Source organism: Crocuta crocuta, unplaced genomic scaffold (assembly GCF_008692635.1).
Source record: "Crocuta crocuta isolate KB4526 unplaced genomic scaffold, BGI_CrCroc_1.0 scaffold31, whole genome shotgun sequence".
Lineage (NCBI taxonomy): Eukaryota > Metazoa > Chordata > Mammalia > Carnivora > Hyaenidae > Crocuta > Crocuta crocuta.
Window position 1 is genome coordinate 5,299,969 of NW_027528362.1, and position 26,157 is coordinate 5,326,125.

At 37.7% G+C, this 26,157-nt stretch overlaps 1 protein-coding gene across 2 annotated transcripts in view; it reads left to right on the forward strand.

Moving 5' to 3' along the window:
• The window catches only part of ITGBL1 (integrin subunit beta like 1), a 208,013-nt gene that overhangs the window by 107,749 nt on the left and 74,107 nt on the right, over positions 1-26,157 (forward strand). For both annotated transcript variants that reach the window (XM_077753978.1, XM_077753979.1), the window contains one exon: positions 407-553. In XM_077753978.1, coding sequence (XP_077610104.1) covers positions 407-553 — 147 coding nt within the window. The remainder of the gene's footprint in view (positions 1-406; positions 554-26,157) is intronic.

Here is a 26,157-nt window from a genome sequence, read left to right on the forward strand (position 1 = left end):
GTGGGTGCCTCCACAAGTTAAGACTGGTTTCAAAAGCAAATTGTTTTCAATTTCCTGTGGTTCTCCTCCACATGAATTAATTACCAAATCCATCAAATACTCCATTTAGGCCCCAGCAGACCAATGCAGTCTCATGTACCTGGATTTTGATGGATTCAAGTTTATAGCCTTACGAATCCATTTATCTTTTTGGGAGTTATTGCTTTTCTTTACCCCTCATGATCAATCAATGGAAATCAGGTATTTAAGAACTTGAGAAAAATGTGCCTTTGCTTTAATGTTTAATATGGTGTTAATGAAGATCCTGGCTCATTTGTGATATTCTCTGTTGAAAAGAAAACATTCATTTCTGACTTCTGACTTCATTGTCTATTTTTTTCATATTTTCTATACCTTCATTGTGAAGGTCATGGACAGTGTAATTGTGGAAGATGTGACTGCAAAGTAGGTTGGTATGGGAAGAAGTGTGAGCACCCACGTTCCTGCCCACTGTCGGCAGAGGAGAGCATCAGTAAGTGCCAAGGAAGCTCGGATCTACCTTGCTCTGGAAGGGGTAAGTGAGGGCTCTCAGCCCTGTTGCCACTTCCTATGAGTTAAATGCATTCAAATCACATACATTTTATTTAATAGATAGCTGAGATCCCTGAATAGGGATAGGTTAGTCTTTTCAGAACTCATAGTTCATCCAGTTTCCATGACTGAAAGTACATGGAGAAATATATTCTCTCTCTTTTTCTCTCTCTATTGTATGTGTGCAGGTGCACACGCATGCCCACACCCACTTGCTCATACACAGTCAGTTTAGCTTAGGTCTGTTCAATTTCAGTTCAGTTTAGTTCATTGATACATTAAAAAAGAAAAGTTTTGCTAAGCAAACAAAACAAGCAGAACAGAAAAGTAACTGAATGGGAGAGGGAGAAGATATTTGCAAATGATATATCCATGAGGGATTAGTATCCAAAGTATATAAAGAACTTGCACTCTCAACACCAAAAAAAAAAAAAAAAAAAGCCCAAACAAAAAACCTCAAGCAAATTTAAATTTTTATTTAAAAATGGGCAAAGTATCTGAATAGACATTTTTCCAAAATGACATACAGATGGCCAACAGACGCATGAAAAGATGTTCAACATCACTCGTCAACAGGGGAATGCAAATCAAAGCCACAATGAGATATCACCTCACACCTAGCTGAATGGCTATAATAAGAAAGACAAGAAATAAGAAGTGTAGATGAGGATGTAGAAAAAAGGAACTTTTGTGCACTGTTGATGGGAATGCAGATTGGTACAGCCACTGTGGAAAACAGAAATTTAGTTAAAAATGTAAAAAATTCAAAATGGCATTATCATATGATCCAGTATTTCCACTACTGCATATTTACCCAAAGGAAATGAAAACACTAATTTGGAAAGGTATATGCACTGCTGTGTTTACTGTAGCATTATTTACAGTAGCCAAGATATGGAAGCAACCAATCCATGGATGAATGATAAAGAAGAAGTGGTATGGATGTATGTATATTGGAATATTACTCAGCCATAAAAAAAGAATGAGATCTTGCCATATGCAACAACATGGACGGATCTATAGGGTATAATACTAAGTGAAATAGGCAGACAGAGAAAGACAAATTCCATATGATTTCACTCATGTGGAATTTAAGAAACAAAACAAATTAGCAAATTAAAAACGAGACAGAAACAAAATACTGACTCTTACAGAGAATAAACTGATGGTTGCTAGAGGGATGGGATCGGGGATGAGCGAAATAGATAAATGAGATTAAGAGTACACTTCCTAAAAAAAAAAAGTTTGGATATTTGGTCAAAACTTTCTGAATGAGACATTTAATTGTCCACTGACATTTCTGAGACTCATGACCATTGCATGGAGGAGGTTATTGGCTTTTGAGAGAGCATTGTGTAAATAGATGGCTCTGGATAAGCTGATGCTATTTTCAAAGGTACGTGTCCTCGGGTGTGGTCTTGGTTCCGGATCGGTACACACGGGAGGAGAAGAAAAAGTGCATCTAGAGGAAAGCGGGTTCCATTATTTTTCACGTATCAAAATAAGAAATAACAATTTCACCTCTCACATGAACACAGCCAAGTTAATATGAAATATGCCTTTGGAGGAACTGGTCACTGAAATCATTACAAATTTTGTTCATGAAAGAGAAAAATGAGAAAGACGTTCTTTTCCGAAATTTCATTTCATTATGCAGTTTTGTTTTTGGAAAAGTGAATTTTTTATTGAGAGACAATTCAAATACCATAAAATCCACTCTTTTAAATTATGCAACTTAGTGGATTTTCGTGTATTTATCTATTTATTTTAAGTTTATTTGTTTTGAGAGAGAGACAGAGTGTATGAGTAGGAGAGGGGCAGAGAGATGAAGGAGGCTTCATGCTGTCAGCACAGAGCACTCTAACTCACTGAACCTTGAGATGACCTGAGCAGAAACCAAGAGTTGATCACTTAACCAACTGAGTCCCCCAGGTGCCCCTGTTTTTAGTATATTTATGCAATTATACAACCATCACCACTACCTCATTCCAGAGCATTTTCATCACCTCTAAAAGAAATCCTGTGTCCCTCACCAATCACTCCCCATTCTCCTCTGCTCAATCCCTAGAAACCACGAATCTACTTCCTGTCCCGAGGGAGTTGCCTAATCTAGATATTTCATATAAGTAGAATCACAAAATATGTGATCTGTTTGTCTCTGGCTTTCTTTCACTTAACATAATGTTGTCAGGGTTTATCTATGTACTTCATTCCTTTTGCTGGCTGGATAATATTCATTTGTGTAGATTTCCACATTTCTTTTTTTTTCTTTTATAGTTTATTGTCAAGTTGGTTTTCATAGAACACCCAGTGCTCATCCCAACAAGTGCCTTCCTCCATGCCCATCACCCCACATTTATTTATCCATCCATCTCTTAGGGGACATTTGGGTCATTTCTAATTTTTGACCATCATGAATATTGTTGTATGAAAATTCATGAATAAATCTTTGTGTAGGTATGTGTTTAAATTTCTCTTGGACATACACATCAAAGTGGAATTGCTGGGTCATACAGTAGCTCTGTTTAACTTTTTGAGGTACAGCTAAACAGTCTTTCAAGTGGTGACACCATTTTACCTTCCCACTAACAGTATATTCCCATTCTTTGTGATCATTTATCTTTTTGACTACTTAGAATTTTCTTTATGTAGAAGACAAAGTCCTCAAGATTATTTGTTCCCATACTCAGGTATTTTCCCGTACTCTGATATGTATCCCTAACAGTTATAAGCAGAAAGTTAGGGTATGGGTAGAAGGAAATTTTCATTTCAGAAATTTTATTTCTGACTTGCCCCATTTCACCAGTAACCCCAGAAGGTAACTACTGTTCTGTCTGCATTAATAAACTAGTATCGGGGTGCCTGAGTGACTCAATTGGTCGAACATCCAGACTCTGATGTCGGCTTAGGTCATGATCTAATGGTTTATGGGTTTGAGCCCCACGTTGGGCTCTGTGTTGGCAGTGCAGAGCCTGCTTGGGATTCTCTCTCTTCCCCTCCCTGTCTATACTTCCTCCACACATACTCTCTCTCTCTCTCACACACACACACAAAGCCAAAAACAAAAACAAAAAAAAAAACACTTTAAAATGTCATCATTAGAGAGCTTGAATAGGCCTATTATGCTCTTAAAGGAACAAAGATTAAAACTTAACGTCCCTCACACTACTGTTATTCATTCATTGTTAAAAATAATAAATTCTATGATAGAAAAATAAGAAAAGCATATAAGGTATCTCTTCCACAGAGAGCATCACTCTACATATTTCCAGTTGTTTTTCATTCGACTAAATTTTTTAATGTTCTGTTAGTGCAAGAAAATTCTTGTGGATTTTAATTATTGTGGATATCAATCTTTGACAACTCTGACAAACACATATTTGTCTCTTACCTTCCTAGACAGTCACTAATGTATCAGTTATGGATTTATATATATGTTTATTTTATGAAAACTGCTACTAACGTATGTTATGTATTTACATATATATGTTTATTTTATGACAAAGAGGTTGAATAAATGTATAGAATTATGATACTTTTTATTTCATTTAAGCTTTTTAAAATACTTTAGGGATCAATAACAAGCTTCTCCCAGGGAGCTGGAGGTATTGGTGAGTGGAGTGATTCCCCAGGGAACCATAACAAAATATGGACTCTGAGGATGAAGACCAAGGATTTGGGAGAGCTAGTCCGATGCTCGGACCAGTGATCAGGGACCCTTTTCTCTGAAAACTCATTGGCATTGCATCTTTTAAAGCAAATGGCCAATATGAAAACTTTTAAAGGATTAGTTTTGCCATTTGTGAATGACAGCTGCAGCTGTGCTTACATGAGTGAGGAAAGCAATTACAAGGCCCGTCGGTTCTCAAGACCGAGAGCCTCAGCAGCTCGCTCGCTAAGGGCCAAGAAAAAAAAAATTCTCCCTGCAAAATGTACTGATGATCCTTAGTGTAGTCCCCCTGAGGGGCTAAGTGAAGGCATTTGTGCACTGGAAATTAAATTAGATTACTTGCGTCTGCTGGTGGTGACTAAGTGTGATCATTATGGCTTAAAAGTAGGGGAATAATTTAGATAATCTCTTAAATTCTTTATTAATCCTGTTGATCCTTGATTTCTTCTCTTGTTTAAGTTTATTTATTTTTGAGAGAGACAGAATACAAGTAGGGGAAGGGCAGAGAGAGAGAGAGAGAAATAGATAATCCCAAGCAGGCTCCACAGAGCCAGATGTAAGATCATGGCCTGAGCTGAAATCGAGAATCAGACACTCAACTGACTGAGCCACTCAGGAGCCCCTATTGCTCCTTGATTTCTATTCCTTATTGCCTATATAGATCTTTCTTTTTTTTAGGTAGAGGACCCCCATCTAGTCTATTTGGATACACAGTTATTCATCCTAATTTCTGCTCCCTGGGATTGGAGCTAGGGGATAACTTCTCTAGTCTCATACCAGCGTGCTGCTCAAAAACTTGAAATGGCTTATGATAGGCTACACGTTATTTTAAATTCATCTTGACTTAAGTATACATTTTTATTTTTATTGAGGTTCTCCTTCTGAGTAGGTGTCTGGCTTTGGCCAAAAATGTGACCAAAATTGATGTGTGCCACTTTGGAGCAGAGGTTTAAGAGGCAGTGAGAGATTTGCCATCTCTCCTGTCCACGGCGTGGGGACTTGCAGTGTTTGAGACGGTGGCTGATCTGTGAGCCTGGGTCCCGGAGTGAGGATTGGAGAGACTTTTGCTGACTCCTGAGGATCTGTCACATGAGTGAGAAAGAAACCTTTCTTGTCTTATGCAGCCGAGATATTACGGTTGTTTGTTACTGCAATAGAACTTCTGACTCATACTCTTCCACATCCAAAATTTAGCGAATGTAGTTACAACAAACAAGCAAGCACAAACACGCATGCTTAAACTCAGAGTTCAGGAGAAAGAAACCATCGAGATTTATAATCATATGCATATTATATCAGTATGAATAAACATGTATATAGTTTACAAATGATGTATTTATGCTATTCTGTGAACAGCATTCATGTATACTTCTTCAACAGGGAAAATGCTAAGAACATTGAATGTATTATCATTTTTTAATATTCCCCAAACACAGTGAGGCAGACATATAATTGTTCTTCTTTTTATAGAAAAAGAAATTGAAAATTTAAATAGTTTGCCATTTTACATAGTAAGTACCAGAGGTACAAGTTTTTATACAAAAATTTATTACAGGCCATCCAACTGCAGAACTCTTGTTTTAGATCATGTATTTATCCTTTTAATATGCCAATTGGTTGAGCAATATGTAATGACTATATTGTTGAAAGCATTTTTATGCAAAATCATTGATATTGATGCATAGTATTCCCTAGTATAGTTGTAGTAACGTATCTATTGCGTAGTATAATATAGTATAGTTTCTATAGTATAGACTCCCTAATATAGTGGAAGTATAATATCTACAGCATTGAAGGTATAGTATAGAATAGTATGCCATAGTATAATCTATAGTATCTATAGTATAGATTCCCTAGTATAGTTGTAGTATAGTATCTATAGCATAGTAAGGTAGAGTATAGTATCATTAGTATGGTATAGTATAGTATAATATCATATCTATAGTATGGATTCCCTGGTATAGTTGCAGTATAGTACCAATAGCATACTATATCTTGTGTCTATAGTATAGTACAGTATAGTAAACTATCTATAGTATAGATTCCCTGATCTAGTAGACATATAGTATCTATAGCATTGTAAGGTATAGTATGGTATAGTATAGTATAGCATAGTATAATCTAGAGTATCTATAGTATCTATAATATAGATTCCCAGGTATAGTTGTGTATAGATAGGTATAGTATCTATAGCATAGTATAATATAGTTAGTATCATTATCATATCATATCATATCATATCGTATTGTATCATAGTATAGTATGGTATAGTATAGTATCTATAGTATGGATTACCTAGTATAGTTGCAGTATAGCAGTTACAGTATACTATATTATAGTATCTACAGTATAGTGTAGTATCTATAGTATAGATTCCCTAGTATAGTACAAGTATAGTATCTACAGCATAGTAAGATATAGTATACTATAGATTCCCTAGTATAGTTGTCGTATAGTATATAGCATAGTACGGTATAGAATAGTATAGTGTAGTATCTAAAGTATAAATTCCCTAGTATAGTTGCAATATAGTGTCTATAGCATAGCATAGTATAGTATCTATTGTATGGATTCCCTACTATACTTGTAGTATGGTAGTGACATATGGTATTATATAGTAAGGTATGGTATGGTACGGTATGGTATAGTATAGTATCTATAGTATAGATTCCCTTGTATAGTTATAAAGTATCTATAGCATAGTATGGTATAGAATAGTATAGTGTAGTATCTATAGTATAAATTCCCTAGTATAGTTGTAATATAGTATCTATAGCATAACATAGTATAGTATCTATTGTATGGATTCCCTAGTATAGTTGGTAAGCTCCCTAGTATGGTAGTAAGGTATAGTATAGTATAGTATCTATAGTATAGATTCCTTAGTATAGTTGTAGCAAGCAAATATAATCACTCCTCCTCTATTAGACATCTGAATCATCTCTAACTTTGTTCGAGTTCTAAATGCTGTAACTTACATTCTTGTAACAAAATTTGCACAAATTTTCTTAGATATAGAATGTACATCTAAATGCATACTAATGTAATAAAGATTTTCAATTAAAAATTACCCAAATAAATCATTTTCTCTAGAAAAGGTGTACCAGTATACCCTCCTACCAGGGACATAGTAAGGGTTCTCTTCACCCACCAATGGTAACAAGTGCAATACTCCGCAGTTCCTGATAAATTTTGCTCTTAGTATCATGAGCTTACCATTTATCAAACTCCTTTCATTGACTTTTGTAATCATCAAACAAATGATGTATCTGCAGGCATTATTATTCAGAGGCTTGTGTTTGCCGTATTTGCCTTTTTGGATCATCATTTGTCCTTGTGTCTAAGTCATCCTTTTGTTTGGTCTGTTCTCACATGCTTTTACTTGTCCTGCATGCCCTTTGGATTTCTTTTATCACACTTGTTCTAAGAGGTTTTGCGTATGTTTTAGTCCTTAAGCACATAGAAGCGTTTACTCCCACAAGGGAAGGTGGGAAGTGGAGGAAGAATGATAAATTAAAGCTAATTCTTTAATATTGTAGCCTTTAGAAAATAGAAAGTATGTCCTCATTTTTATCAATTAGTACATTTTAATTAATGAATTAAGCAGGTTGGTTCAATTCCCTTAGCTAGAAACATACTTTCAAAGAATAATAGCATGCCAAATTCCCACCATCTGGAGATTTTTCAATTTAAGCCATAATTTATCTCTTTTACTGACAAAACACATCTTTAAATTTTATTGTTTTATTTTATCAGAGAAATTTCCCATGATGCGTGTATTTTTTTAACCTATGTGATCTTTACTCTGATTTTTTGACAATTGAATCATTATTTTTCTTATTCATGTATACAGAGATGTTACTTGGAACAGAGAAAGAATGTCCTCCAATGCATTTTAAAGGCTTTGGGAGGGTGGATCTTTGTATCATTGTACTAAAATTTTTTATAGCTTTATTGAAGTGTAAGTGATAAACCAAAAGATAGCACATATTTAATGTAAATAATTTATTCAGCTTGGACATATGTGCACACCCATGATGTCATCACCACAATCAAGATCAGAAATATAGCCATGCCTCCAAATACAGTAAAACCTTGGCTTGCGAGTATAATTAGTTCTGGAAACATGCTTCTAATTCAAAACACTGGTTATCAAAGCTAATTTCAAGAACTATTGGCTCAGTTGTGATCATGTGTTGTTGGGCATCACATACTACTCGTATTGCAAGACATCGCTCGTTGGTCAAGTTAAAATTTATTAGAAATGTTTGCTCATTTTGCAGAATACTCACAGATTAAGTTACTTGTAATCCAAGCTTTTACGTATGTCCTTGTGCCCCTTGGTATTTGTGTGTGTGTGTGTGTGTGTGTGTGTGTGTGTGTGTTAGGCACACTTAACACGAGAGGTGTCTACAATCAAACTATAGAAGCAGGAAACAGAGTGGTTGTTGCAAGAGGCTGTGCGTGTGTGTGTGTGTGTGTGTGTGTGTATTAGGGATACTTAACAGGAGACGTGTCTACAGTAGTCAAGCTATAGAAGCAGAAAACAGTGGTTGTTGCCAGAGACTGGGGAGGGGGAAATGGGGACTTGTTTTTTTTTTTTTTTTAAATGGGGACTTGTTTAATGGGTATAAAGTTACAGCTACACAAGACAAGTTAAGTTCTAGAGATTTGCTCTACTACATAGTGCCTATATCAAACAATAAAGCACAGTATTGTGGGCGTAAAAATTTGTTAAGAGAGTAGACCTCTAAACATTTAAATTAAGCACCATGCCACCTGTTGTGATTTTGATTGTGTTTTTAAAATTCTCAGTGGCGTAATTAAACATCCTATTATAAGTTAGCTGCAGTGAGAAATGCACAGGGTTTTCAAGTGACAAGGGAACCCAGCGTGTTCTCCCCACAGTATTTCAAGACAGCAAGTAGGATTCAGATTTACTCTGTTCTAAGTGTTTAGATGGATGTCATCTGGTGCTCAAGGAATAGTCATGCTAAATGACAGCATTTCAAACAAAGTTGTTCAAGACCACAGCCAAGAAGAGGAAGAAATAACTCTGTAAAATTAACGTCTTACTCTTCCTTATCTAGAAGGAATGGAGCTGCTTTTAGAGATGCACCAAATGGGGAAAATATCAATGAACTGGGAAATTATGCCAAAAACAAGACTGTATTTTGTCATGTTAAATGGTGACAAATCAGCCTGTGGGTCCTTGGGCAGCCTTCCGCGGATCTCTGAGCCCACTGTGCTCTCTACCGTGGCTTTTAGTTCTTTGTCATGGAATGACCCCTAAGAGTAGGATGGCACCTCGGAGGAGAAAAGCCTGCTTATTATTTGCTTTTTTTGTACCCAGAAACACTTACTAGAATGTCTCAAATCATATATGCATCCTATATTTCACAAAACCTCAGGAATATATGTATCATTTATTATGACTTTTTATAAGATAGTACAGAGACAAGAAGTTTGGGATCCAGAGAGAACTAAAAATGATGCCTCCAGCATCTTTTCTCTGTGTTCTCATGAGGTGCAGGGACTTCTGTGTGTTGGGACATTTTCTATCCTGAAGGAGGCCAAAGGAGCACATGCCCAGAACTGGTGGCTTACTGGAAGGTCCTGATAAAATCCAGCATTAAGTCTCTCATTTATATGAAGAAGCAGCATTCACTAAATGACAGGCATAGTTTGAATATATTGAAGTGAATTGCTGAAAAGAATTTAAAAGAACCAAATCCCATTGAAATGACAGTCTCATACAAGGCGATTATTTAAGGATTCCTTTTTCCAGTGGGTAAATAATTATCTTTCTTCCTTATTCCTCTTCTTTATTTTATCTTGCCTTTCTTCTCGCCGTTTTTATATTCAACAGAACCTAGAGAAGAGGGAGAAATTGAGAAGTTGAAGTTAAGAATTTTGAATTTTTAAAGGAAGGTAGAAGATATTTCAGTGGAAAATAACAGACATAGTATTTTTTAATTACCTGAGGTTTTTCTAATCTGTAGTCCAGAATACTTCCAAGAGAGAATAAATAATTTTATATGTGTTCCAGTCAACGGTCTTGTTTAAGTGTTTTATCTATGGCAACAGAACATTTTGCGTCAAAGATAGGAGTCGATCCAAATAAATAGACAATTTTTATTACATTTTGCATAATTTTTAAGTGATAAATTGAAAACCAGTGAAATTCTTTGGCAAAGAAAACTTCCTAAGAAGGCCTGCAACGAATGTTGTCAAAATCTATTTGAAATGAAAATAGAAAATTGGACATGAATTCAATCCCAAGTTCTTTAAGTGAGTTTAAAATGAAATGTGTGACAACTATGACAATTTTGTTACTACAATTATTTTTTTATTTCTATTAAAACTCTAAACACGTAGTGAAAGAGGTAGTGTGGTGCTCTAGCGATTATTTACTTAATTTTGTTCAATATAAAAATGCAAACCAGATAGTTCTAGTGTGAAACAATCTAATCTGGATATCAGCCATAATCTTCAAGGAACCATATACTCTACAGATTTTCTTTTTAAAATATTTTAATGTTTATTTTTGAGAGAGAGAGAGAGACAAGAGTATGAATAGGGGAGGGGCAGAGAGAGGGGGAGACACAGAATCCAAAGCAGGCTCCAGGCTCTGAGCTGTCAGCACAGAGTCTGACATGGGGCTCGAACTCACAAACTGCGAGATCATGACCTGAGCCGAAGTCGGACACTTAACTGAATGAGCCACCCAGGCACCCCCAGATTTTCTTTTTAATAGAAAACCAATGAGGCAGAATGTCATCATTTTGTCTAGGCTTTAAGATCATATAGCTGATCAGAACCCTCTGATTTTCCTCTTGGACATATAAGATGTTATTAAAAATCGATAGGGCTGGCCGTTGTGCAATATTCCCATAATGGATGTATTCAATATATAATCATACGATAGCACATAGCCAACTCATGCATCCTATTTTCATTAGTGGTGGTGTTTATAAGGGTTAATCAACCTGGTTTTTACTGACCACCCTACCTCTTATCTCTACCCTCAGCCAGAGGTCAGGAGGCCTGCATACTGTGTTTACAGATGAAGCTTTATTAGAACACAGCCAAGTTCATTTGTTATTGGTATGGGGGTGGATGACTCTACACTTAGTCTGGGCCATGCCACCAGCTAGGTATCTGAGCCAGCAAGTCACAGGCTAAAGTGGCAGCAAAACCCCGAAGGTGACTGTGGACTTAACTTCTTTCAGCAACTTTCCCTCTCCTTTCGCTTCTGTCTGCAGTAAGTGAACTTGACTGTCTTCTGACTCATTTGGATGCTTACATTTTCTGTCTGCTCTCATGGGCCCCATGCCTTTAATTTCTGACTCACCTTCACAACAGACTCTCTGGTTTTGCATAGCTAACTGGGTAGACAGAGCTGACTATTCCTCATGAGAATCAGGTGGCTAGCCCAGCTATTCTTCTGGGCTCTGCTTTCTGCCGAGTGACTGTTGTGGGTACAAAGAACGTATTCTTCAGTTATGGCATCCTTTCATTTGGAAGATAACAGTTAAGATGGATGAGATATTGGTTCCCCATAAATATTTATTTCTCATGTGATGCCTTTTATTTGGATAAAGGAGGGAAGGCAGGATTCTTTGGCTTCTTATTTAAGTTTCTAAATAATTTTGGCCTCTGTGTTGCTCAAAATATCCATGCCATGTGGATGCTTGTAAATAGTACCAAATGGTCTGGCAGAGTACAGTTGTGAGCCATTTAAGGTTTGGATGGTCTCATGGTCTCAAGGATGAAACAGCAAGTATTTGAGGTCATATGTAAAGTCCTTTACAAGGACATTAAATTCTTTGCTAGGATTTCTTTCTCTGGATTTCCTCCTAAGGCCCTATATTGCACAATAGTTAAGTGGAGGAGCTTAAGAGAAATATTTTTAAAAATGCAAGCAGATATGGAGTCTATGGTGACTGGAAAGTGTCTTCTACTGTTGCATTTGATGAGTTTGCCAGAAGTCTGGGTGTGATTAATGTCACTATTCAATTATAGTCACAGCGGTGAGATAGACGTGCACAACTTTATGCTCTTGGGTGTAGTTCATGGTAATTATGAAAGAGTCAGTAGCAAAACCCAAGTGGCGTAAATCAAGTTTGATTCTAGATACACTCTTTTGGATGCTCCTACTCCATAAAGGGAAACATCCAGAGGGATTACTGGAAAAGGAGACCTCAGTTGTGCTAGGAAGCCTGAGGCCTTGTGACCACACAAGGGTGGGAACAGAGTCGCTACAAGCTGACGTTGGGAACCCTGTTCCCAAATGTTACCGGGGACAGGCATCAGTGTCCCGTGTATGTGGAGAGGCTCACACACACTGCCACTGCTGGGCTTGCTCTCTGTAGCTACAGCCGTAGACAGCTGGCCACCCTTCCTGTGAGGGCCTGTGGCTCTGAAGGGGCAACAGTTAGGGAGATGGCTCAGGACGCCTTCACAGTGAAGATGTGTTCATCCCATTTGCTGTTTGTGTGTCCCTGGAACCTTTTTGTTTTTTCTTTATAGACCTGCAGTTATGTTAGCTATGAAAATAGTGTTATAGCTTCTCTGTTTCCTCTAAAAGGTTGTTGTGAGGAGCATTTGAGATAGTACAGATGAGATCATTTTGTTAACCTTAATATGCCATTGTAAGGGATTATAAGGGTTTAACTAGACATAGTAGATGAACTCAAGGACACAGAATTTAATAGAGAAAACAAGATCAATATTTACTCACTCATTCATTCATTAATTCATTCGCACATTCAACATATACTCATTGGCCTCGTGTTATGTGCCTAGAACCAGTCTAGGTGCTGAGGAAAGACGAAGAAATATAAAGCAATTAACGTCAGGGCCCTCATAGAGCTTCTAGTGAGTTTGGTGGGAGAAGTTAAACAAGAAAACAGTTTCAGTTAGTTCTAGAAGAAGAAAATCAAGATAATACATTGAGTGTCTGATGTAGAGTGTGGGGTAAGGTGGCCAGGGCCCTTCTCTGAGGAGGTCCTGTTTGGCCAGATCTGAGTATTGAAAAGGGGCCAAATGAGAACAGAGGGAAGGTGTCCAGACAACAGAAAAACAATGGTTTATACATTTCCGACTCAGATGATGAAAGTTTCCTGGAAGAGATCCAAGTCAGGTGGGTTTTGTCCTTAAAGAATCCACAGAGGGGACTGAGAGCTTGTTGAAGAAGAATTTTTGAAATACCAATGTGAGCTCTTACCTAACTTAATTTGTTCGTGATGCAGCCCAGCCATCAGGGATTTTAAAAGCTCCCTGGTGATTCTACTATGCAGTCACATTAACAATTGCTGCTCTGCAGAGTGTCTAATGGACACAGTCCTGCGGCAAAGGGTGGACACTTCTGCCTTTGCCCTACTTCCCACAGAGCAAACAAGGCTTCGGGGAGTGCTAAGAGTTGCAGAAAAATTACTGTCATGTGGGGCCCTTTCCTGACTTCTGTTGAATATGTGGGAAAGCAGTGAGGCAGAGGTAGATGGGTCTGCTCTTGGAGAAAAGGGGAAAATACTGGCAATCTCCTCAGGAGGCACAGAAAGATGAAAGCATTATGGTATGTTTGGTCAAGGACTTGCTCCATCCCAGATTTTGTATATCTGAGGTGGGGGCGGGAATCTGAATTTTTAAAAAATTTTTTATGTTTTATTATCTTTGAGAGAGAGACAGAGAGAAGGCAGGAGAGAGACAGAGAGAGAGGGAGGCACAGAATCTGAAGCAGGCTCCGGGCTCTGAGCTGTCAGCACAGAGCCTGACGCGGGCTTGAACTCACAGGCCATGAGATCATGACTTGAGCCAAAGTTGGCTGCTTAACCAACTGAGCCACCCAGGTGCCTGGGAATCTGCATGTTAAATAGATCTCCAGTGTAATTATGAAGCACGTGGGTATGAATACTGGGTTATATCTTTTTCACAAAAATGTTTTCCATGGTCCTCAATTACTCAGAACCTTAGACCTGCTTTCAAACTTCATAGATTGTTTTCTGAGAATCAATCTGTGGTGCTTCCTTAACCTGAAGAATTTGTATTGTGATGAGAGATTCTTAGAATTCTCTATCAAGGGATTTTAAGCTGGTATTCATACAACTCTGGAAGTTTATGGTTGAGAATCAGGGCAGTAAGAACCTCTTAAAATAATACAAACGTGTTGTGTATATCTTTTTATATTTTTATGTTGAGAGGGTCCATAGCTTCTTTTACCAGATTCTAAAAGGGCTGCCTAATACCAGTAAAGGTGGCGGGGATTTAGAAGCCACTGCATAAGGGGCGCCTGGGTGGCTCAGTCGGTTAAGCTGCCAACTTCAGCTCAGGTCCTGATCTCACAGTTCCTGAGTTGGAGACCCGCGTCGGGCTCTGTGCTGACAGCTCAGGGCCTAGAGCCTGCTTCGGATTCTGTGTCTCCTTCTGTCTGCCCCTCCCCTGCTTTCACTCTGTCTCAAAAATAAAGAAACATTAAAAAAAAAAGAAAGAAAGAAAGAAAGGAACCACTGCATAAAACCCCACAAACCCTTTTATTTTTTTTATTTTTTTTTTACAAATAGTTTATTGTCAAATTAGTTTCCACATAACACCCAGTGCTCATCCCCACANTTTAGAGAGAGATCACAAAAGATTACGGAGGAACATATTTGGAGCTATTCGTGTCTTAGATGGACACTTATAACTTAACAATTAAATTAGTAAATGATACTTCTGGCAATCACATATAGAAATACTTTGTGGTATCTAGTTGCATATGTAACTTGTGATTTGCCTTATTTAGAAAAATGTGTTCATAAGACTTAAGTTTGGAATGAAAAGTGGACCAAACCCCAAACCATTTCATTCTATGTCATGAGAATTTATCCACTGAAGTTTCTCATTCAGAGAACTGGAAACACAGCCAGACGTTCAAGCAGAGAAAAAAACTTCCAGTGCTGTTTTTCTCTCAGAGCAGAATGTCATTTCTTCTACAATTCTTCATGTTTTACTCTCTACCCATGAGAGGTGTCTGTTCTGATTAATAAGTGTTTTAAGTACTGGATGCTTATAAGAGTACAACCTGGCATTCGAGGAATAACAGGAGTATGTGAATAAGTACAGAAGGAAATTTAATTTATATGCTAATCAGTTTCGTTAGGAATTGTTTTATGGAGACCCATCTCATTATGTAAAAATAAAGTCTTTAATTAACAAATATAAAAATTTAATAACGAAATATAATTGGTGTTTTCCTACATGACTCCAAACAAAGATTTAATATGTCTATAAACTTATTTCCTCCCAGTCAACATGCAGCCATATTATTATTGTTTTAACTTTGGCTAGTTAATGTGTATAATGTCTATGAATCTTGGGACTGTGTGGGATACAGCGACATTATCAGAGAAAATTCCAAGCAGCAAGACAGAGCATATAACCTGAGGAAAGAGGAGCAGATAGATGAACAGGTCATAAAACAACAAGAACCGTCAGTTGGTAATATTGAATGATCCAGAGCTTACTTCCTGGGCTTATAACTATTCATCTTATATCCATTCATATATTCATTTATTTATTCAATGCACTTAATTACAGTGGCAATGTAAAATGACAAGGAGAATCTCCCTAATATTTACCTCAATGACATAATTTGGGTAGCCGTTATTTTGCTTCTGATGTTGCTTTTAGCTTCTGGTTGAATCTAAAGGCTTTATTTTTATGTTATAAACTGGCTACACTAGGGAAAAGATGTTCAATGAGAATATTTGCTATTTGTTTAATTCAACCAATAAATGTGGAAGGTGTTCAAGAACTGTAGCTAAAAGATTGTAACTGTAGATCAAAGATTGTCAGTAACACAAAGGTCTTGTAGCATTACTGCTACCAGGTCACACTTCAGAGCAAGTGCCAGATTTAGATATGTTAAGAGTTCAGGTTTGGAGCCCCTGGTGGCTCAGTCGGTTGAGCATCCAACTTTGGCTCAGGTCATGATCTCATCGCTCAAGCCCCGCATCAGGTTCTGTGCTGATGGCTCAGAGCCTGGAGCTTGCTTTGGATTCTGTGTCTCCCTCTCTCTCCCTCTCCCCCACTTGCACTCTATCTCTCTCTCAGAATTGAATAAGTGTTAAAAATAATTTTTTTAGGGGTGCCTGGGTGGCTCAGTCGGTTAAGCATCAGACTTCGGCTCAGGTCATAATCTCACGGTTTGTGGGTACAAGCCCCACATCGGGTTCTGTGCTGACAGCTCAGAGCCTGGAGCCTCCTTCAGATTCTGTTGTCTCCCTCTCTCTCTGACCCTCCCCTGCTCATGCTGTCTCTCTCTCTCTCTCTCAGAAATAAATAAAATGTTAAAAAAATTTTTTAAAAAGAGTTGCTTGCTTTTTGCATCCTAAAAGAAGTCTAGATTTCTTGATTATGTTTTTAAATCCTTTAAATCCTTTGTCATTAATTACGGTGTTGAAGGTATAACAAAATTACACAGCATCTATTTTAATTAAAAGTCTTTTGGTTGCAAATGGCAGAATCCTAATTCAATCAGAAACAAATGAGTTATGTGTTCACATAATCAAAGACAGGGATAAAGATGACCTTCAGGATGGAAATGGGGCTTAGACAATCTCACATAGGCCTCTCTTTCTCTTCTCTCTCTGCCCCCTCATCTGCCTGTCCACACATTTCTGCTTCTATCAGGCGTTTGGTTTTAATCTTGCATTCTGCATATAGGTGTTCTCCATGTAGGAGGGACATACATTTTAACATAACCTAAGGTTATATTTTTACTGTGGCCTGATCAAAGAAGATGAGAGCCTCTTCCCTGGAAATTCAAGGGAGGGGGAAAAACCTCAGGAAAAACTCTGATGGGCTTACGTTGGAACCATGATGATCAATGTTGAACCAATATCCATGTCTGAACAGAGAGATGACGGAATATGAAACTTGGCCCACCTTGGAGGCAAATCTAGGGTGGTGAGATGGAAGACTTTAAGATTTCAAAGAGGAGCCCTTCTGAGCAGACAAAAATAATTTTTACTGGCTATAACTGCGTCTTAGATTGGTATTGGCCTTGAGAATCTTGTATTTCATGTAGAACCTTCTTGGTGTAGCAAGGATTATATATGGCATATTTTCATATTCATAACCAAAGGACAACATCACATTACAAGGCAATTCATTAATGGTTGTGGAACACAGAATAAGGGTCCATTTGGAACTAAGATTGCTAATCAGGAGATGGTAGGGAATTATCTGGGTGGGCCCAGTATAAACTCAAGGGTCTTTACAAGTGCAAAGAAGAGGGAAAATGATTTCAGAGTGATTCAACCTGAGAAGGGCCTAACCTTCTATTGCTGATTTTGAGGATAGGAGCCAGGGACTGTGGTCAGCCTCTAGAAATGAAAAAACAAGGGAATATTTGCCCCTAGAGCCTTCAGAAGGAATGCAATTCCTTTATTTTAGCCTAGTGAAAAGTCTATCGGATAATAACTTTGTGTCATTCTGAGCCACAAAGTTTGTGGTAATTTGTTACAGCAGCAATGGAAATAATACAGTGATCTATGGAAATATTCTTTGCTATAGTTAATAGAATATACATCAGAATCTTTTTTCTGAGTGAATTATGTATTCCTGTGAATTGTTTTAAACTTTTTGTAGACAATCTGAGAAAGAATAATATTAAAACTATTATTTCTTTTACTGCTAGTACTTCATCTGTCAGCATAAACATAAAAATTTAGCTAAGATATAATTTCCTTGTTGAAATTTCCTTTGCATTATTTTGAAATAATGGAAATTAGTTTATAAATAATGGAAATTAAACACAACTTTTCTGCACTTGATGAGATCTTACAGATTACTCCTTGTTGTAATGTAGTGTGGATACATTGTTCTAATTGCTGTATACTGTGTTAAGGTATTTTGAGCAAGTGTAATATACATCTTTATTCCATTATTTAATCCATTATTCTACTTAAATGGTCCATGAACACAGTTACAAGATTTTAATATTATGGTCTGAAAATTTTCCCTAATTCTACATTGTAATTCAACATTATAATTCTGGATGTACATTGTTATCCAGAATAAATAAACAGATCCAAGTTTTCAAGGCCTAAATTTGGGGAGTCTTTCAGAATAAAATGAATGCAAAATTACAAGTACAAAATTAGTTAAGGTGAGTATTTATTTAGAATGAAAAGGAAATCAACATACACTTTTTTTTAAGAGAGAGGGAGCTTGCTGGCACATGCAGGAGAGTAAGGGAGAGGGGAGCGGCAGAGAGAGAGAGAGAGAGATTGAGAGAGAGAATCTTAATCAGTGTCCACATCCAGCGCAGAGACTGTTGCTGGGCTCGATCTCACACCAGAGAGATCATGAATCCAACGCTTAGCCGACTGAGCCATATAGGTGCCCTCAACATACACTTTTAAATGCAGACAAATACCACAGACATTATGAAATCCAGAATATGATGTCATTAGAATGTTATGTGTCTGTTGTTACTTGCTCTGTATACTTCAAAACCCATTTCTTTTCAACTTCCCAAGTGTGGATTGGGCTTCAGAGAAAACATTCAATATTATGACTTGGTTTCTTGTCTCACATTGTTAATGAGCCAGTATTTTCCTTAGGAGTATTCCTAGAAGCCATTCCTACACCCTAAAAACACATAAAAGTGACTATACCCCCCTAATCCCAAAGTAAATATATCCTTAATTCAACTTCTGGCTGGCCAGATCCCCAAGATGCCCGGAGCTCTTCCAGTGCCCCTTGACATGAGTGGAAGTATGGCTAAGTGGAAGCTAGAACAGAGAGTGTGGTCGTCATTAAGTTAAAATTTCTTATTTTGGGAAATTTTCAAAAATATCTATCACCTGTTGCCAAGGCCCTTTTGCACCGTGGAAGGGACCCCCACAAGTAAAGAAATTTGTGGGTTAATTGCCACTCATCTCCATGGTCAATGTGCCTCTGACTTTTGATAGTCGACACTGAAGAACTATACTTGGGGTTGTAGCCTGAGTAGAAAACAGTGAGTTTCTACATCCTCTCGTTGACTTTCTGTGCTCTCCTCTCCAAATGAAGGAAAAGCAGATCATTTGCTAAGGTGGCACACCGGCTGTGGCTTCAGCCCTTTTCCAGCTCACTGTCAAGGTAAAGTCCATCGTAACTATTTATGATGCTTCCCCAATGAGGCTTGACACTTTGTGGCCTGGCAGCTCTCCGTTTCATGATGCTGATATCATGAACATTCTTCTGAACTATCAGCAGAAAAGTATCTGCTTCGATGGATAGTCCTATTCTATATATGTGAGTGCCTCCAGCGTAGGCATCTTTCCTTTCCCTGGGCATGTGTGGAATTAGAAGTATTTGTCACATTATCAGCTTCCAAACACATTAAAAAAAAACAAAACCTGGAAGTATATAGCCTGGGGCTGCAGTGTTTCTATTTCTGTTTATTTGTCATCCAGGATACGTCACTTCTCACCTGAACCCCTTGCAGACATCAGGCTCTTCCTGTGAAATGTAATCATGACCTTGAGTCTTAGTTTCATACTCCATAAGGAGCTAGTTTTGAGTGATAGAAATTCAGAGTTAGAGCCCTGGTGACTATTTTTTCCTCACGTAAAAAGAGATGAGGAAGCTGATCCACCCCAGATTGACACTAAGCCTAAAAGGAGCTTTGCATACTCATTGAAAAGTGTTCCCACACTCTACAGTCTTTATTCCACCTTTAAAATGTGCTTGTCCATCTCTTCACAAGACTTTGGAGACAGGGGATTTGCAGAGTCTTAATGCATTGATATGAAGACGAACAAAAAGAAAGCTTTCTCAGAACTTTTTTACTGTCTGCGACTTCTCTTTGGGAAAAAACAGACCTTTAGTCAAAAGGGAATAAGACTGTTGGCAATGACAAATTAAGGTTTCAGAGGATAATTGAAATAAGGAAGTGGGAAAGTTTGGTGGATTATCCCCAAAGCCAGGATCAGACAAGGAAATAAAGCAGAGACAGCACAGATTTAAGCGAAGATGTACGCTCTCAGGTCAAGCGCCTGTGCTGGTTGGGAGCAAAGAGATAGAACAAAAAGAAATGAAAGAAAATGTTTTAATAGATTGAAGACAGTGGTGTGTATATATGTGTGTATATATATATATATATGCAGGGCTTTTGCAAGCTGAGGATATGCTTTTTATTTCTTTTGCCCGCACAGAGCCCAGGAATGTACTAGAGGCCTACATGTTAATTGAATTCACCTTTCCCTATATGAGAAAATCGTATGATTAAACTTCGGTTCTTACGCAGTGCTTCTAACACTAGATTGGAGATTTAGTGGGCGATAGTAGTTAACATTTAATAAGTGTTTTCTATGTGCGAGGCACTGTGCTAAGTGATATATCTCATTTAATATTCTCATGACCTCGTCATGGTGGTATCATGATGATCCCTACACAGCTAAATAGCATCTGTGTCTCTTTCTCTGTCTATATAAATTATGTTGCTTCTGTTTGCACGAACACTATTCTATTCCAAGTTCTTGGGTGTGTCCTCTCTGCCGAGGATGTCCACCGACACATTGTATGCTAGGGTAAATCAAACCTCACCTGTAGATCTAATTACATCCTTCGTGTTAGGGCTACACCTGTGTACACATTCATTTCTGCACTTACACCACCGTACTATAATTTTTTGTTTATGTTCTCTTTCATTGTTGGCTCTATGAGCAGCGGTGTTTTTCTTTGTATTTCTAGAACCCAGCATCAATCAAGTACCTAGCTGAGAGTCAAGAGTGGTGATTAACTGTGAAATACATGACTAAATGAACCCCCAGATGAATCCACTGTTTCCTCTTCTAAGTTAATGATCATGTACAACTAATTAAAGAAATGACTCTTAGCATGGATTCTTAGGTATCTACAGGCCTATAAGTGGAAAATCTTTATTTCAGTGGACACAGAACCTCCTTCCCATGGTTCTAGTTCTGAATTCTCTCCCAGTGACCTGGATGGGAAAAGGAAAACTCAGCCCAGAATGAGGTTGGGGAGTGCGTAAATGAGTGTATATTTTCCTGTACTGGTGACTTACTTCCCAAGTCAGTTAGTGATAATATGGGCATTTTCCATTATTTATGTTTTTTATTCTCTAATTGGGAGAATAGATTTTTACAGACAGATGAACAAAATTTTAACTCATTAATAATATGTAATTTCCATAAATCACTGACATGTGTTGACATAAATGAAGATGGATTTTATTCTCCATTTAAATTGTGTGTTTTAATCATTCTTGTTAAAAATAATTCACCACAAATTTGAAGAAAACTTTAAATATGAAAATAATAATGTAACCTATTGTTTATTAATTTAGCTCGATCCGGGGCACCTGGGTGGCTCAGTCGGTTAAGNAGCTCGGTCCTGTGATAGAGTGATCTAATATTTAGCATATGATCAGCAACCTGTGAGAAATTTTTAGAGGTTACACCTTATGTTATTCTAGGGAGATAACTCTTCTTTAAAAGGCAAAAAGTTTGTTAAATGAATCAAGTCTCATATTTTCTTATTCTGAAGTGATTTTCTTATTTCGATGCAAATCCCTGATATGTAATTCTTTTTTATTTCTCATTCCATAGAGAAAGATTATATCATTATCTTAAGAAGAGGCGTATAAATGCACTTAGTTATTCCTTCGTGTATGGTTTTGTATAAATTCCTGACAAAATTATGAAACTTGGGTCTCCAGCTGACTTTCATCTGAGGACAGATAACGAAGCTCATCCATGAGTCACTATAGCTCCAAAGTTGTAAAGCAATCTCTTGCAGTCACACATAACCTTCACATGGTATGGACTTAAGGGGAAATGCAAGATTTAAAACTGGACAATTAACAGAAGAGCCTTCTCTTTCACCTTGGATGAAATCATCAGGGCAGTCTAGCTTAATAGTCTGATGACAGAGCATTTTAAAAGAATGAAACAGTATTTTCTGAATATACACGTTAGCCTTTTGAGCCTGCTATAAATCTCATTTCAAAATACCCCATAAAATAACTAAAGGAACAAATTTATAAATATTCCATTAGACTGGTTAAACATGGCCCTCTGCAGTCTATTTAGAAGAGCAAAAATACAGGCCCTTGCTTCCGTTCAGAGTAGTGATTTGTGTGGGGTGACCCAGGGCCCCAGTGTTCTTAGGTTACTTTGGAGAGAGAGAAATCTGGGTCTGTTGCACTTTGCTCATGGCTACCCCTTGCTTCTGCCAGGCAGATTGCACTTATTTATGTCTTATTTAGCAAGGATCTTTTCATGATTTCATTTGGAATACAGTGTTTCTCCTAGATCCTTGTTATTGTCATTCAAATGTGAAAACTTTTGCTTTGGTGAAAAACAAACACCATTGCTTGCTTCCGGAGTCACGTCTTCGTTCTGAGCAAACGTTTATATTCTATGCTCCAGTAACTACACCACTTCTAACTCTCCCTGGTCTGAGCCTCTAAATGTTCACCTGAAAGCATTTAAAAATAGCCTGTCAATCCAAAGCGAAGTGAGTGTCCCAGGCAGGATTCAGGATCACAGATTTACCTGGGATTGATCATCGGTGGAGAACAGAAAAGCCGAGGTAGAGTAATACCAAAGGGAGAATGAGCAGCTGTGCCTTTTCTCTGTCTAGTACTGACATGTGGCTGGCAGACACTCTGCATTTTATTCCTGTTAAATCAGTGACTTCACCGAGAACCAAGCGGGAGAGCCCAGCATCAAGGATTTCCTCTGCCCTCAGATCCTGGTTGCTACGAAGACCTGGGGCCACCCACAGATTGCCTTTGTTGATAAGTGGCTCAGGAAGGTAAGGGAACCCTCCCCATCAGTAGGCTGCTAATGAACGCAACTGCAGCCCCGTTTACAATGTGTCTCACATTTACCCTCGTTTTCATAGGGGGTGGAAAAGGTATTTTTTCCTAGTAATAAAGTGCAATCTGTGAATCCTGCGACGTACCAAATTAAAAGAGCTTCTGCCGGTGGAGCAGTCCGGGGAGAGAAGAGGCAGGTAATTATTCAGAGATAACGGTACTGCCACAGAATGTTGTCACCACATAATGGTCCCCTGCTGAGAGATAAATGCAAAGGCAAAGGCGATGTACTTATTTTTTAAAGCAAGACATTTTTCCGGTGACACAATTGCAGTTCTTGTGATTACATTTCCTGTTTTACCAAATGAAAGGTTGTAGATTTTAATCATCGTGCTTGATGGAGGGTTGATGTCACAAAGTGACAGTGGTGAGCCCAGTGACAACAGCCTGCTGTGTGCAGAGTGACTTGGTAAACACTCTTGGCACACACTTTAGCCACCGAAGACCTACTTTGTTATAAATGGGTAGATTCCTGATTCTTAGTTATATTCCTGCCAGTTAAGACTTAATATGTCTTTCCTTTGTCGGTGAAAAGGCAGCTGGCCTGTAACATGTGAGATGACAGTATTAATTTGATTTCAGGAAATGACTTTGTTTCGCCTGTAGGTTGAGTTTTCCATGCAGTAGCTAGATAGTTCTAAAAACAGTCCGGTACTGTGAGCACTCATCTGGCCCAACTCTGTATTTTATACCCAAGGATAGTAATAGCCAGTTTTTATTGAGCAGTTAAAATACTTAGTTAGAAAGTAGTATACTTAGATAGTTAGAAACTATCCTAAGAATTTCATGTAGTTTTTCATTACTCCTGTAACATTTACGAATCTGTCCTTTTTTTCTTTTAAAGTGTATTTATTTTGAGAGAGGGTCCCCCTCCCCCACTCATGCGCACGTGCAGGCGCTCTCAAAATAAATAGCCCACGAACTGTGAGATCGCGACCTGAGCCAAAACCAAGAGTCAATCGCTTAACCAACTGAGACCCCCAGGTGCCCCAAAATCTGTGCAGTATTTTATTCAGATCAGACAGAGGAGAAGGTTGGTGATGTGGTGAGATGATAGGAGGCAGGTGCTGCTAGGTTTTGTTAAGGAGTTTTTGCTTTTACTTTGAGTTACCTGAGAAGTCTTAAAGGTTGGGAGCGTATGAGCTCTATGAGCTCTAGCAGACTGTACTGGCGATTGTGTAGACAAAACACAAGAATGGCCAAGGGAGGAGAAAGTTGTCAATTAGGAATCTTGCAGTATTCCAAGCCACAGATGACTGTGGCTTGAACTAAGTTTGTGGCATTTTGGGTGAAGAGGGTATGTCGGGTTCCAGATTTTTTTCCTGAAAATAATAAGATTTTCCGACAGAACCTATAGGGAATGTGAAATAAAGAGATCACAAATGGATCAACATTTCAATCTAAGGCCCTAAGCAAATGGGAAATAGAGTTGTAATTAACTGAGAAAAAAAAAAAAGAAACCCCCAAAGCATGCAGTAGTTACTCTCATTTTACCCAGGAAGAAATTAGAACTCAGGGGAATCCGTTTTCCATCACGGGGATAGTATTTCAACTCATCATTGTGAACAGACCCTGAAGAAACATAATAGTGCATGGTTTCAAATATCATACACTGAAAGCAGTAAGTGCAAAGCCTGAGAAATAAGCCTAATTATTTTTATCATAGTTCTTAATACTACTTTTACTGTTAACTTTAATTATTTGAATACTCAGTAGAAACAAAACTGATATATCAGGCTCTGTGGTGCTTGTCAGCTTTAATATCACTACCCTAATAAAGTAAATCTGATCTGGAGTGTTCAATGAGATAACCACAGACTGAAACTTTGAAAACAGGTAGAAATGAGTGGGTATCAATTTCTGATGACAGTTGTCCAGAAAGGAAGTGTGGAGGTCCAGAAAGTGTACCATAGCGTGCCTATGTGGCTGGAATAAGCAGCTTCCTAGAATTAAGGCATTCAGTGACAGAGCACATGGATGATTGGCAATAGTTGAGTAACAGGTTCCAGTCAAGAATACTATGTAAAATGTCCACATTAAAAAATCCAAAATAGCAAATATCTGTCAATTTATTTATATGCAAAAAATAGCATTTAATCTAAACCTTCTTCATAAACAATGCCCACAAATCCTTCTGAAACATTTTTTTTTGCTGTTTTAAAATATGCATCACTATGACCCATACACTTTTATGATCTTTCCCATAATCCTTCATCTATTAAGCATTTGGAAAATGGCACTACAATTTCATGGCACAAGAAAAGATTAACAGAGTTTTGTAGGCATTTCAATCAAAAAATGTAATTATAAATGAATAACAATTTTCTCCAAGATAAGCAGCTTTCCATAAAAGTGAGTTCACATTGATTGGTGTTAGTACCTGAGTGATGGTCCTTTTGAAGAATCAGTCACATCTCTCACCTTGCTGAAAAAGTACCATCTACTCCAAGAAACTTGGAACTTTCTCCTGACTTTAACTGCGTTGATTTTTGCCTTGCCTGATAGTCTTTTACAGGTACAATAATTTTCTTGTGTTTCATTCCTTCATAAAGACATTTTAAATACAAATGAAGGATTTGAATTTAAATTAAAATCCAACTGCACACATTCTTAAAAAAGTTAATAACTCAGTTAGGAAGATCTTAATCAATAGGCGTTTTCCATTGATGCCCATTTGCTGATTCTCAGGCAGTGAAAGTACATCATTTTTCTTTTAAAAAACCATTTTAAGACTCACCCTACATCCTAATTTCAGAAACCTTAAAGTATGAAAAAAATTTAGAATCAAGTACGGATTGGCCACTTAAATGCTTTCCAATTATGATCTTAGTTACTCAATAGAAAGTGCATGGGTTATCTTAAAAATCACGCTGCAATAGGGGACAAGATCTGGGTTGAAGCTCTGCCTCAGCCTCTTTTAGGCTGTGTGATTTTGCAGAGGTCACTGAACCTTTCTGAATCTCCTTTATCTTGTCCCCAAAGAAGGATAAAAGTCTTATTAAGATTAAACAAGGCTGACCTGGAGATTCCTCTTCTGTTT